At 47.2% G+C, this 13,266-nt stretch overlaps 1 protein-coding gene and 1 long non-coding RNA gene across 4 annotated transcripts in view; one reads left to right on the top strand and one right to left on the bottom strand.

Annotated features, from left to right (window-relative positions):
* Positions 1-313: 313 nt before the first annotated feature.
* On the bottom strand, positions 314-12,117 carry LOC134486073 (uncharacterized). The gene is made up of 2 exons (XR_010064756.1): positions 10,399-12,117; positions 314-9,051 (listed from the first exon to the last, which is right to left on the bottom strand). It is a non-coding gene; the product is annotated as an uncharacterized LOC134486073 (long non-coding RNA).
* The window catches only part of Stxbp1 (syntaxin binding protein 1), a 61,693-nt gene continuing 57,986 nt past the window's right edge, over positions 9,560-13,266 (top strand). For 2 of the 3 annotated variants that reach the window (XM_006233939.4, XM_063283163.1), the window contains exon 1: positions 9,560-9,764. In XM_006233939.4, the coding sequence (XP_006234001.1) occupies positions 9,728-9,764 (37 nt within the window). In that variant the 5' untranslated portion in view covers positions 9,560-9,727. The remainder of the gene's footprint in view (positions 9,765-13,266) is intronic. The other variant, NM_013038.4, reaches the window with a different exon arrangement.

The following is a 13,266-nucleotide window of genomic DNA, read 5'->3' as shown; positions in this document are numbered from 1 at the left end:
TGTGGAACTGTTCCCCCCTCGCAACATAGCCTTAGGAGGAATATGACCCTTTGATATGTTGTGTTGTCCCCAAGTGGCATCAACATTTTACTTTTATTTTTTTTACAGAATTATTTATTTTATATGTTATATACAATGTACACTGTAGCTGTCTTCAGATGCACCGGAAGAGGGCACTGGATCTCATTACAGATGGTTGTGAGCCACCATGTGGTTGCTGGGATTTGAACTCGGGACCTCGGGAAGAGCAGTCAGTGCTCTTAACCGCTGAGCCATCTCTCCAGCCCTGGCATCAACATTTTAATTTGAAGTACAGGACTGGGGAATCTTGAAACTGTTTCCACTGCAGAAACTAGAGAAATGGCTCAGCAATTAAAATCAGTTACTCATCTCCCTTTTCCTCTCCCTCTCCCTTTCCCTCTGTTTCCATTTTTTTGAGACAGGGTTTCTCTGGGTAGCCTTGGCTGCCTTGTCTGTCCTGGAACTCGCTCTGTAGACCAGGCTGGCCTTGGCCTTGAACTCACAGAGCCTGCCTCTACCTCCTGAGTCCTAGGATCAAAGGCATGTACTACCACCTGGTTACTGTTTTTTTTTTGTTTGTTTTGTTTTTTTCCGGAGCTGGGGACCGAACCCAGGGCCTTGCGCTTCCTAGGCAAGCGCTCTACCGCTGAGCTAAATCCCCAACCCCCTGGTTACTGGTTTTGCAGGGAACTTTGAAGTTGGTTCCCAGTGCCTACACCACACGGCTCACGCTCACTTGTAACTCCAGATGCAGGGGATCTGTAACTTTACTTTCTTCAAATCCTAATCTTTTTTTTTTTTTTTCTTTTTTTCGGAGCTGGGGACCGAACCCAGGGCCTTGCGCTTGCTAGGCAAGCACTCTACCACTGAGCTACCAACCCCAAATCCTAATCTTAATGATGGTTCTTAAGTGCTTTAACCTCCCTTTAGCTCACTACCCACAAGAGGTAGTGGGAAAGAAAGGATACAGGGGGAGTGGGCCTGTTTAGAAAGGTTCTTTGGGGCAACCCCACTTGTGTTGTCTGGAAATTGGCAGTTCAGTTCTCAGGTCAGCAGCTAGCAGCAGCTCAATCCACTCACAAACACTTCATGGATACACCAGCAGTCCAGTTCGGTAGAGTTAGGACAGCAAACAGGAGTCATCAGTGGTGACACTACCTAGCAGAGACAGCCAGGCCTCAGCCTTGGAGGCTTGAGTCAGCAAGGGGGACCTGGATGAATGCCAGGAGAAGTTCTAGGTTATACCTCTCTCAGGGAAGCGAAGGTCAATGAAGACTGGAGACCTAAGAGCGTTGCACAGCTAGATGTACCTGTAAGCCAAGCTCAGCCTCTGTCACCCCATCAAGTCCTATTTATACCCTCCAAACATCTCGTGTACTCCACTGGTCTTGCCTGAGCGTGTCTCTTCTCTCAGCTGACATCACTCTGCCAATCAGCCCGAGTCCTGAGAAGCCGCGATGAACTGTAGCACGCCACCAGAAGTTTCTTGGTGCGTTTCTCTCTATGGAGTCCTGACAAATCCAGCTCAATTAAACATTGCAAGGAAGACCAATACATGTGTGTTGTTAGCAAAGAATCTTTCATCACCTGTCCTTTCACGTGTTTGCTTCAGCAGAACATCCTTTCTCCTGTGTCTGCTTCAGTGAAACATTCCTTCATGTGTTTGCCCCAGCAAAACACCATCCAACCGACTTTCCAAAGAACCCTTAAGTTTCCACTTCGTGGACCCAGTACCTCTGGGCTCTGTGGGCACCTACACTCACATGCACACAGCCACACACAGACAGATACCCACATACATATAATTAAATGCTTTTTTTTTTTTAAATCTCATTGCAAAGACTGAATATAGTGGTCCACCCCGATAGTCCTGGCACTTGGGAGTTGAGGGAAGGAAACTCCAGAGTTCAAGTTCATCCTTACTGCATAGAAAATTCAAGTCCAGTCCTCGGGAGCAGGAGACCCTGCCGCCTGCCCTCTACCCTTCTATTGCCACACCCAGAGGTGGTGTATAACTTCTTCTACAGTCTGCCCGGGTCCCAGTGTGGACTGTTCCCCTGGGCAAAACACATACTATGAGGCTGCTCCCATTCATGCTGTGGTTCACACCTACTTGTCTTCTGCAGTCTTTACATTGTAAGAGTTACACACACACACACACACACACACACACACACACACACACACACACACATATGGCAAGGCGAGGGAGCTTGTAAGCTAGCTTGAGGGCAAGGTCCCAGACTCAGGTGGTCCAGGTCCAGCTCTTCTCTTCGGGTCTCTGTGTGTAGGGATGAGACGTGACAAGGCAGAGACATCTTTTTCCTTCTTTTAAAAAAACAGGGCTGGAGAGATGGCTCAGTGGTTAAGAACACTGGTTGCTCGTCCAGAAGTCCTGAGTTCAAATCCCAGCAACCACATGGTGGCTCACAGCCATCTGTAAGGAGATCTGATGCCCACTTCTGGTGTGTCTTAAAATAGCTTACAGTGTATTGATATATAATAAATAAATAATTTTTTTCCTTTTCTTTTTTTTTTGGAGGTGGGGACCGAACCCAGGGCCTTGTGCTTGCTAGGCAAGCGCTCTACCACTGAGCTAAATCCCCAACCCCAATAAATAAATTTAAAAAAAAAAAGATTTTTGCCCAGTGGTGGTGGCACATGCCTTTAGTCCCATCACTCAGGAGGCAGAGGCAGGAGGATCTCTGAGTTCAAGACCAGCCTGGTCTATTAGAGCAAGTTCTATGACAGCCAGGACTACACAGAGAAACCCTATCTTTAAAAAAAAAAGCCTCAAAATTATTTAATTTATGTGTATGTGTCTGAGTGCAGTCATATGTCCCATATACATGAAGGAGTCAGAGGATGTTGGAGGAGTCATCAGATCACCTGGAAAAGGGGTTAGAGGGTTGTGGGCTGAGGTGTGTTTGTTTGGAATCAAACCCAGGCCTTCTGAAAGAGTAGCCTGTGCTCTTAACTGCTGGGCCATGTCTCCAGCCCTCTCCTGTAGATAGATTGTTCCTGGGCCAAAGAGATGGCTCAGTGGGTCAAGGCATTTACAGCCACACCAGCCAACCTGTTTGATAGCTTGTTCTCGACTCACACAAACAAGTCTCTGAACTCTACAAGCACACACACACACACACACACACACACACACACACACACACACACACGAATAACCTTTATTATTTATTTAAGAAAATGTCCCTAAAACAGTGCAGGGAATGGGGAATGTAATGGCCCAACAGTCAGAGGGAGAGGGTGGGGTAGGCATAGAAGAACACAGCCAGAACGCAGCGGTGATGCAGTTTTGAAGGAGAATGAGGCAGGAGTGAGGCCCCAGGTGGCGGGAGAAGTGGCCCACACTCTGCCCTCTGGAATTGATCTAAATATATCACCGCACCCATTTGCTACCAGTTGCTATTTACTGTCTAATTCACCCCATTCGTGTTTCTTGCTAAGGTGTTTTCTTACCCTGGGCTCCTCCTGGCAGCTCCTTTGTAAACTGTCCTCAGCTCCTATGTCTTTCTTTCCTTAACATCCTGTTTACCTGCCCAGCTCTCCCCGTCACGTGACCTGAGCGTAACTCCTGGGATTGTTCCCACGCCTGCCGCAGGTCTGCAGCGGGCTCTGCAGAGGCTGCGGGCCACGCATGCGTAACTGTAAGCGCACCTGCGCCTCTGCTGGCCAGGGAGACCAGACCTTCTCTAAGCATCCTGCCGCATCAACCCGGTCTGGTCACAGAGTTAAGGTGGAGCGATGGACAATGAACCTGATTGGGCTCAAATTCCCAAGGTGATCTGGTTCTTGTCGCTGATACGCGCATAACAAGCTGCCCACATAGCCAAACCTCTCCTCTGCCATGGACTGCGTCTTGGGCTCTGCAGTTCTCTACTGGGCACCAGGAAGTGAGGGCTAGCGTGGAGTTACTGGTCTGCACTTACAGCCTTATGACCTTAGCCCGGTGACTGGACCTTGGCATGCTCTAAGAAAATAATAGTATCACCGATTTAATGGAGTAGGAGAAAGGGTCCAATGAAAATTACTGAGTATTCTGTGATGTCTCAGCCAAGGCAGGATATAGACAGCTCACCTATAATCCCAGAACTCGAGAGACTGAGGCAGGAGGATTATTGCAAGTTTGAAGCCAGCCTGGGGTTATCTAGGAAGATTCTGTCTCAACACCCTCCCTCTCTAAGTATAGCATGAGTGATGTCTGCCTGGGAGAGACTTTAAACTGTTGGTCATTGCCCTGTATCCTCAGGGCTACCCTGAGAGAGAAGCTTCACAGATGGGGAAACCAAGGTTCAGAGATGTCTAGAAGCCTGGAGCCAGGCGATGGATTCCACATTCAGTGTGATCTCAAAGTCAGGGTCTTTATTTCTCTGATAGGATTTCATTTAAGTTCAGTCTGTCCTTGAACTTGCTACGTAGGCAAGGATGAAGAAAGGTCATCTTGAACTCTTGACCTCTTCCCCTCCTTTGCTTCCAGCTCCCAGGTGCCGGGTTTATAGGCGCCAGCGTCCACCAAAGTCAGGCTCTGTGGTGGGTTCACGGCCTCTTTGAACTATTTTTTTTTTTTAAAACTAGCATCCATTCTGACTTTAGTCACCAACAGGGAACACCCAGGTAGACGCACTTGTAGAAACCATCTTTTTCTGGTCCTTGCCTCTGCTGAAAATAAGGAGCTGCTATATTTGCTGTGATCTTTGAGGAGTTTCCTTGTGCAGAGATCCCACACACTCTGAAGGACCCTCTCATTGCAGCAGGCCCACTCCTAGAGCTCTGCCTGCCAACCCGGCCCTCAGGCTCTCCGATGTAATCACAACAGACCCTCTTTCCCGAGATAGGCTACATTCTTTTCTGATGCTGGGTTTTGCACCTGCTATGTGTTTGACAGGATGCTCTCCCACCCGTCCTTGCTACTTTTTGCCCCTTAGGTTCCGGGAGCCCACTCTGACTGTAGCCCAGCCAGTTCTTGGGTCAGGTGCCCTGTTGGTGACTTTTACAGCCCCCTTTCCTGTTTCAGCACTTTCCAGCAGGTGTGATTCCCCTACTACCCTCTGTCAGACCCTCAAGGGCAAGAATCATGCCCTAGAGCACGTGGGCTGGACATCTGGTGCCACTCTGTTAACCTTTACTGGCCCACTGGATGAATGGCAGTCCAGCCCAACTCCTTAACAAGAAGGGATTCCTCAAGCTTCTAATTCATATTTCTGTGGAAGATGCATGAACTGTGGAGTCTCTGTCGATACATGCCAGCTGCTTAAGGAAGGAGCATGTGGTATCACAACTCTACCTGGGGTTCCCTCACATTCACACACTAGCGCCTTCTCCAGATGTACCCAGAATCTACCAATGCCTTGCATTCTGTAAGCCAAGGCAGAACTGAGACATGGAGAGACGACATAATTGTACCTTCTGTCTAGGAAGGAAGCAAAAGGTCCTTTGGGTGCAGTCTGGAGTAGATAGAGGCCAGATGTCTGGGCTCCTTTTCCTGTTCTTGTGATAAACATCCTGATAAGAGTACTTTAAGGAAGAAAACATTTATTTGGGGTTTACCGTTTGAAGGACGAGTCCATTATGCAAGGTAGGGATGAAAGTAGGAACTTGAGATGGCCTGGTCACATTGTGCCCACGGTCAGGAAGCAGAAAGCAATGCCTGTTTGCACTCAGCTCACAGCCTAGGGAATGATACCAACCACTGTGGGTGGGTCTTCCCATCTCAATTAGCCTAATCACAACTACCTCCCATGGGTAAGCCCAGAGGCTAACCTAATCACAGGAACCCCTAGAAGGCATGCCTTATTGATCCCAGATCCTGTCAACACTTATTTTATCACAGGAGAATGCTGTCAATTCTCACCCTGGTGCTAGGACATACAGTGTTTTAAGTCCCACCACAATTCACTTCACGACAAGGAAAACTCTTCCTTAGGCTTTTGCTTCTTTTCTTGTTGTATAGTATAAAACCGTAGCTCAGAATTCAAATTGTTATAGAATTGTATTTCTAGGGGGGTAGGGCTAAGCTTAGTTGGTAGATTGATCACACGACATAAATCAGGCATGGAGGGGTTGGGGATTTAGCTCAGTGGTAGAGTGCTTGCCTAGCAAGCCCAAGGCCCTAGGTTCGGTCCTCAGCTCCAAAAAAAAGAAAAAAATAAATAAATCAGGCATAGTGGTGCACACCTAGATTCTCTGCTTGTGAGAGGTGATAACAGGAGAACGAGGGATTGAAGGTCATCCTGAGCTACATATCGAGTTTAAGGCCAGCCTGTGCTACATGGGCTCCTGTCTCAAACAATAACTATCACATACATGCCTGGGGCCTGGAGAGTGGTGGTGGCGCTGCCTTCAATCCCAGCACTTGGAAGCAGAGACAAGCTTGTCTCTGAGTTTGAGGCCAGCCTGGTGTATAGAACGTGTTCTAGGAGAATCAGGGCCACACAGAGAAACCCTGTCTCAAAAAACAAAAACAAAAACAAAAACAAAAACACACACAAAAAAACCCCCAAACGAAACCAATAAAAACCAAGAAACAAAACAAAAAACAAATTATCACAGAATATGAATAAATAAAGCCAGGCATAGTGAACACCTTTAATCCCAGCACCCAGGAGGCAGAAGCAGGTGCATTTCTGTAAATTCTAGACCAACCAGGGCTACATAGTAAGACCCTGTCTAAATAAATAGGCACATTGATAGATTAAACAAACAAACAAACAAATGTATTTGTTTTAAAAAATACTTGAATTACTACTTGGTCACTACTTAACACAGCCTCTCTGAATCTCATGGTCCCCGTCTGTAAAATAATCACTTGATTTCTGAATGATATGCAGAAAGGGCCCAGATCACAGGGCTGTCCACAAGCATGGGGTATTTATGGACTTCATGCCTAAATCTCCTGTCCTTTGTGATTTGTTTAAAGAGTGCTCGCCATGGTATGTGGTCAGAGAACAACTTTGTGGACTCTGTTCTCTTCTCTATGTGGGCTCCAGTGACTGACCTCAGTTATCAGCTTTCCTAGGAATGCCTTTACTCACTGAGCCATACTCTGAAACCCATTTCTTTCAGGTTTTTGAGACAGGAGATTACCATGTAGCCCAGGCTGGCTTAAATTCACAGACAGTCTCCTGCCGGGTTGGAGAGATGGCTCAGTGGTTATAGTTATGACTGTCAACTGCTCTTCCAGAGGTCCTGAATTCAATTCCCAGCAACCACATGGTAGCTCACAACCACCTGTAATGGGGTTCGATGCCCTCTTCTGGTGTGTCTGAAGACAGCTACAGTGTACTTATATATAATAAATAAAATCTTTAAAAAAAAAAAAAAGAGGGGTTGGGGATTTAGCTCAGTGGTAGAGTGCTTGCCTAGCAAGTGCAAGGCCCTGGGTTTGGTTCAGTCCCCAGCTCCGAAAAAAAAAAAAAGAAAACAAAAGAAAGAAAGAAAATCTCTTGCCTTACTCTCTCAAATGCTGGTTTACAGATGTTTGCCACCATGTCTAGCACTCCTTTATGATTAAAAAATTAATTTGGGGTTGGGGATTTAGCTCAGTGGTAGAGTGCTTGCCTAGCAAGCGCAAGGCCCTGGGTTCGGTCCCCAGCTCAAAAAAAAAAAAAAAAAAAAAAAGAAAGTAGATGCAAAAAATTAATTTGTTATTCCGTATATGTGCGTGTGATGTGTGTATGTCTACGCTCTATGACACTCATGTAGAAATCAGACAATTTTAGGGAGTTGTTCCAGAGAACTGCTGTAAAGGTTTTATTATATTTACCTGATGTGTGGTACCAAGTGCTACTGTGCGTGTGTGGAGGCCAGAGAACAGCCTGTAAGGAGTCTGTGCTTCTTGCACTAAGTGGATTCTGGGTACCCAACTTAGGTTGTAAGACCAGATGACAAGTGCCTTTACCTGCTGAGCCATCTTAATAGCCCTTCCTTTGTGGGTTTGTTGTCATTTTGTTTTGTTTTTTGGAAACTGGGTATTTGTACTCTGGCTGACCTGAAACTCATGATATAGACCAGGCTGGCCAGGAACTCACGGAACTTTTCCTGCCTCTGCCATCCAAGTGCTGGGATTAAAGGCCTGTGCTGCTCCACCCTCCGTGTGGTTCTTTCTTATTTGTTTGTTAACACAGTGTTTTTCTGTGTAGTCTTGGCTATCCTGGAACTTGATCTATAGACCAGGCTGTTCTGAAACTTGCTCTGTAGATCAGACTGGCCTCAAACTCAGGGACCCTCCTATTTCTCTGTCTTCTGAGTGCCGGGACTAAGAATATGTGCTACCACACCTGACTTCTTTGTGATTTTTCTTTTTTAAAATGTTTTTAAAAGAAGATTTATTTATGCATGTATTTTATGTATGAGGGTGTCTTGTTGGTATGTGTGCACATCAGAGGAGGGCATTGAGTCCTATTAGACTACAGTCAAAGACATTTGTGAGTGAGCCGTCATGTAAATGCTAAGACTTTAACTCAGGACCTCTGGAAGAGTAGCCAGTGCTCTTAACCACTGAGCCATCTCTCCAGCCCTGTCCTTTATGATTTTTTTTTTTTTTTTGGTTCTTTTTTTCAGAGCTGGGGACCGAACCCAGGGCCTTGCGCTTCCTAGGTAAGTGCTCTACCACTGAGCTAAATCCCCAGCCCCATGATTTTTAATTATTACATTTTCCACCATCAGGGATCAAAGCTGAGACCTTGTATATGACAAGCCAGCACTCCACCTCCGAGGTACATCTCCCACTCATGTTCTGTATTTCAAAAGCAATCTTCTTTAGTAACAAAGATGCCACAGTGAAAACTGGTATGTGACCATGTAGACGGCAAGAAGAAGATGCTGAGTCGAGAGTTGATTCTATAGTATTTCTTAATTAGATTTGGATCTTGGAAACTACTGGATTTGTATCGTGTCTTGTGCACGAGTGCAGGCCCCGTGTACAGAATATCAGCTTATCCATAGTAATGGGAGAACAATATCCATTAGTGAATGATAGCACAACAGCAAGCACAAAGGTGTTTGATTTTGCACCTGAAAATGAAGATTAGAAACGACGCTATTATTGCGCGAATTTAGTAAAATGATACCTGAAAGGTGCGTGACACAGAGCTTAGTGCTCCATCAATAATGGTAAACAGACCACAGAGACACAGGGTTAGTTTCAGTGTACCTGTACCGTAAGCCTATGTTGTGGCTGGGAACGGGAATGCAGTTCATAAGAATCTGCTCTCAGAGTTCTTTTTGTTGGCAGGAGAAAATGGAAGGCTCCAAAAACAGCAGAAAGAGCATCACAGCCTGGCTTTGGGGAGATTCCCATGGCCTGGGCAGCCAGTGCAGGGTAGATGAGGGGATTTTAGGACCCTGAGCCGGGGTCGCGCACGTAAGGCGCAAGGGAGGGCGCTCCCGGAGATCGTCCGCATCCCGGAGGGCGGGGTCTCACGCCCGGGCTGCGCTTCTATTGGCGGAAGCGCGCGGGTGACGATGACGGTCGGCGCGAGGCCCCGCCCCTACAGCCCCGCCTCTCCGCGCGCGCCGGCCGCTCCACAGCCTCGCTCTGGCCCTAGTCGCGCCCCCGCGCGGAGTCCGCGCGTCAGTCGGTCCCGAGCGCGACTGCGGGGCGGCGGGCTGCAGACAGCGGGGCGCGCGGCCCGGGGGAGGCTACGGTGTCGCGGGAGGAGCATCGGAGCCCGGAGACTCGAAGAACGCCATGGCCCCCATTGGCCTCAAGGCGGTGGTCGGAGAGAGTAAGTGGCCTCCGGGTGCTGCCCCGGGGCCGGCAAAACCCGTTATTCAGGCGCCGCCCTCCCGGGAGGGAAGCCCCTCTGGCTTCCTGCGGCCAGCAGGCTTCCCTGACTCACGCTTCACCTAGATCCCCCCTTCACCTCGGCCCTCCAATCCCCAGACGCCTCCTCGGTCTCTATTCCTCCATCTCCTCTTCATCCCATCCCTCCTCCTCACACCTCGCCTTCATAAACATCCCGTTTTCCCTTTTCCCTTCATCCCTTCACCTCCATCACGCCACCTCTCTTCCTTCATCCCATCCCGTCTCCTCTCTCTCTCTGTTCACCCCAGACCCCATCTCTCCCTCCCCCATCCGCCCCTTTATCCCCCACTAGCCCACCACCGTCCTCTGCAGCATCACCCTTTTGCAACCCAACTCTTCTCCAGACGTATTCCTTTCCTACCGTCTCCCTTCCTTGCCTTCTGCATTTCCACGGCTCTCAATTCCGCGCCCCCCCCCCGTTTTCTGTCTCCAATCCCTCCCTCTTTCCCACCCTCCCTCGTGAATCGTGACGAACGAAGCCTGGCCTGCGTCCTCCTCCCTCCCTGCCTCCTTCTCCCGGGAGCAGGGCGCTGTCCCCGGCTGCAGAGACCCACCTGGGAGAGGCTGGGCGCGCGCCGCCGGGGCCACTCCAGCCAGCTGGAGAGGGGACCCGGGGTTTTCCAGTGGAGCTGCTCCCGCAGGCTCTCTCCGCTTCCCCTTTCCGAGCCTGGACTTAAAGGGAAGGGTCTTAGCCGGGTCCCTTAGAAATCCCAAGGGAGAAGGGGAGCAGCTTCAGAGTGCCACGGGAGGAGTGGCCCCAGCCAGCGCCGCAGTCTGCAGTCTCGCTGCTTGTGGGACTCAGTCCTGGGCGTCGCTGCGGGGAAGATATGATTGTTTATATGTTTGCCTGAAAGGCACAGCGGACATGTTTAAATTTATTTTTTATTTATTTTTATAATGGATGGTGAGCGTCGAAGTGAGGGCGGGTTGTCAGTATTTAAAAATAAAGATGGGTGACCTAGGTAGAAAAACAGTGCCTCTTCAATATTTTGGCATGCCTTTACAATGAAAACGTGTGTGAAGACTGCTGTGGCTTTCGTTGTCTCTTTTTAGAGTGAGAGAAAATGAAAGTGCCTTTTCCCTGTAGGAGAGGTGGAAATTTACAGTTTCCCTTTTCAGTGATCCTCTTCTATGGTAGCTTCCTCCCCACCTCCCATCCCCCATCAAATGCAGCATAACTGTTGAGCGTCATAACTGTCTTCCCCTTATTCTTTTGACTGGTATATGTGGGATACTCTAGCCATGAACAACCTTCCTGATATAGTACACCAGAAGAAATTATTATAAAAACAAAACCAAAGATGACTTTTTTAAAAAAATGCTCACACTAGCACCCATGCTCTAAAGGTTACTTGAACCGTTTTCTGGGGAGAATCAGTGTTTACTGCAACTATCCATAGGGATTTTCTATCATCAACATCTTCATTTTTACCCATGGGAAAGCAATTGAGGCTTGGAGCAGTTAAATGACTTGCTGAAATCATTGTTAATTAATTTTTAAAAATCTAGTATTCATTTCCCTTTAATTTAAGTAAAAATAACTCCCTTGCTCTCTGTGTACCCCCTTTTCAAGGGTTAAAGGTGTGGGATGGAATGTCATCTCCCAGGTGTTATTTTTGAATATTACATTTGAAAGATGGATTACTTATAGAAACTCCCACAAGACAGTCTCTACAGTTCAGGCTGCTGGCCCAGAAGGCACTATGTAACCTAGACTGGCATTAAATTTATCTCAATCCTCCTGCCTCAGCGTCACAAATGCTGAAGATTATAGGTGTGAGCCACCAACTCCAGCTTATTCATTTATTCATTTTTTAAGTTTGAGACAAGGTCTTACTTTACAGCCCTGGCAACCTGGTACTTGCTACCCAAGTGCAGGTTGGCTTTGAATTTGTGGTAATCCTCCTGCCTCAGGCTATCAAAATGCTGGGGTTACAGGCTTGCTGCACCACCACACCCAGCTGACAAGTTTTTGCATCCTTTACACAAGACCTTTTGATTATGTAGGTGGCACCATAACTTCTTGCTTCGCCTCTTTTAGAAGTAAGCATCAAGACTGGGGGGAAAAAAACCAGTATGCAATATGGCTGAAATTTCCTTTGAAACAAAGTGAATCTGTGGTGTACAAAAATAAGCGCAATTTAAAAAAATTAGTGAATGTGTGAACAGGCTTCTATTCCTGTAACAATTGAGTTAGGCATGTACTTTAGGAGAATACATCACTGAATACTATTTTAATGCTACCTTCTAGTTTTTGGTGGGGGTTTCTGCTTTGGCATTTTTCTCCAGAAATTAAGAATGAAATGAAGATTTTTTTTTCTTTTCTTGCTGTCTTTTTTTTTTTTTTTAATAGAAGCTTCTTATGATTTCAGAAATGTGGCTTTTTTTTTTTTTTTTTTTTTTTTTGCTGTCTTGAGAACTGAGTCTGATATAGCCCAGGTGTGCCTAGAGCTGGCAGGGACTTAGGAGAAGCTAAAACTGATCCTTCAGTTGCTGCCTCTGCAGCCTCCCACTGCTGTCTCATCCTAAGCAGTGCTGGGGCTTGAACCTGGGACCTCTAGTATGCTAGGTTAGCATTCTGCCCACTGAGCTACATCTGCAGCTAAAACTTAGTTAAGAAAAACAAATAAACCACTGTATTAGTTTAAATGTCACCTTGCTTTTGATCTAAGTTAATATCCCCCATAGTCCCTGTCTTAGTTAGGGTTATTGCAGCTGTAGTGAAACACCATGACCAAAATTAACTTTGGGAGGAAAGGATTCATCCACATCACAGTTCATCAGTGAAGGAGGTCACTCAGGAGCTGATGCAGGCCACTCAGCCTGCTTTCTTACAGAGCCCAGGGGGTGGTCTCACCCACAATGGGCTGGGCCCTCCCACCATAATTCAATCAGTAATTTAGAAAATGCCCTACAAGCTTCCCTACAGCCCCATTTTACAGAGGCATTTTTCTTCACTGAGGCTCCCTCTCTGAAGCCTCTAGCTGTGTGACGTTGACATAAATCTAGCCAGCACAGTCACTGTCAGATTTTTTTTCCATAAAGTAAAAAATTACTTTGTTCCTTTTTGTTTGTTTTGGGGTAAGGCCCACATCTGAATGCTGTGTCCATTTGAATTTCACAAACCAGTTCTCTGATAATGGGGTTCTGGGCCCCAAACTTGCAGCAACAGCTCATCTTTAACAGTTGATATCTATTTGCTGAGTGAACACATATCACTTAGGATAGGAATAAACATAAAGTAGATGTAGTTTGAGCCCCTTACCTTCCCCCACAATCTTCCTCAGTCTACTTTAGAGCCTTGCACATGTGCAGTACCAGCCCCTTCTGGTCCCTTCTGAGTTGAGCTTCACTGGACAGCCCGTGGGCTGTAGGTGTGAGAAGAGGATCTGGGTTGACTTAGCTACTTATTCTACAGACAT

This window comes from Rattus norvegicus, chromosome 3 (assembly GCF_036323735.1).
Source record: "Rattus norvegicus strain BN/NHsdMcwi chromosome 3, GRCr8, whole genome shotgun sequence".
NCBI lineage: Eukaryota > Metazoa > Chordata > Mammalia > Rodentia > Muridae > Rattus > Rattus norvegicus.
The sequence above is the reverse complement of the archived record's forward strand: the minus strand, read 5'-3'. Positions and strand labels throughout refer to the sequence as shown.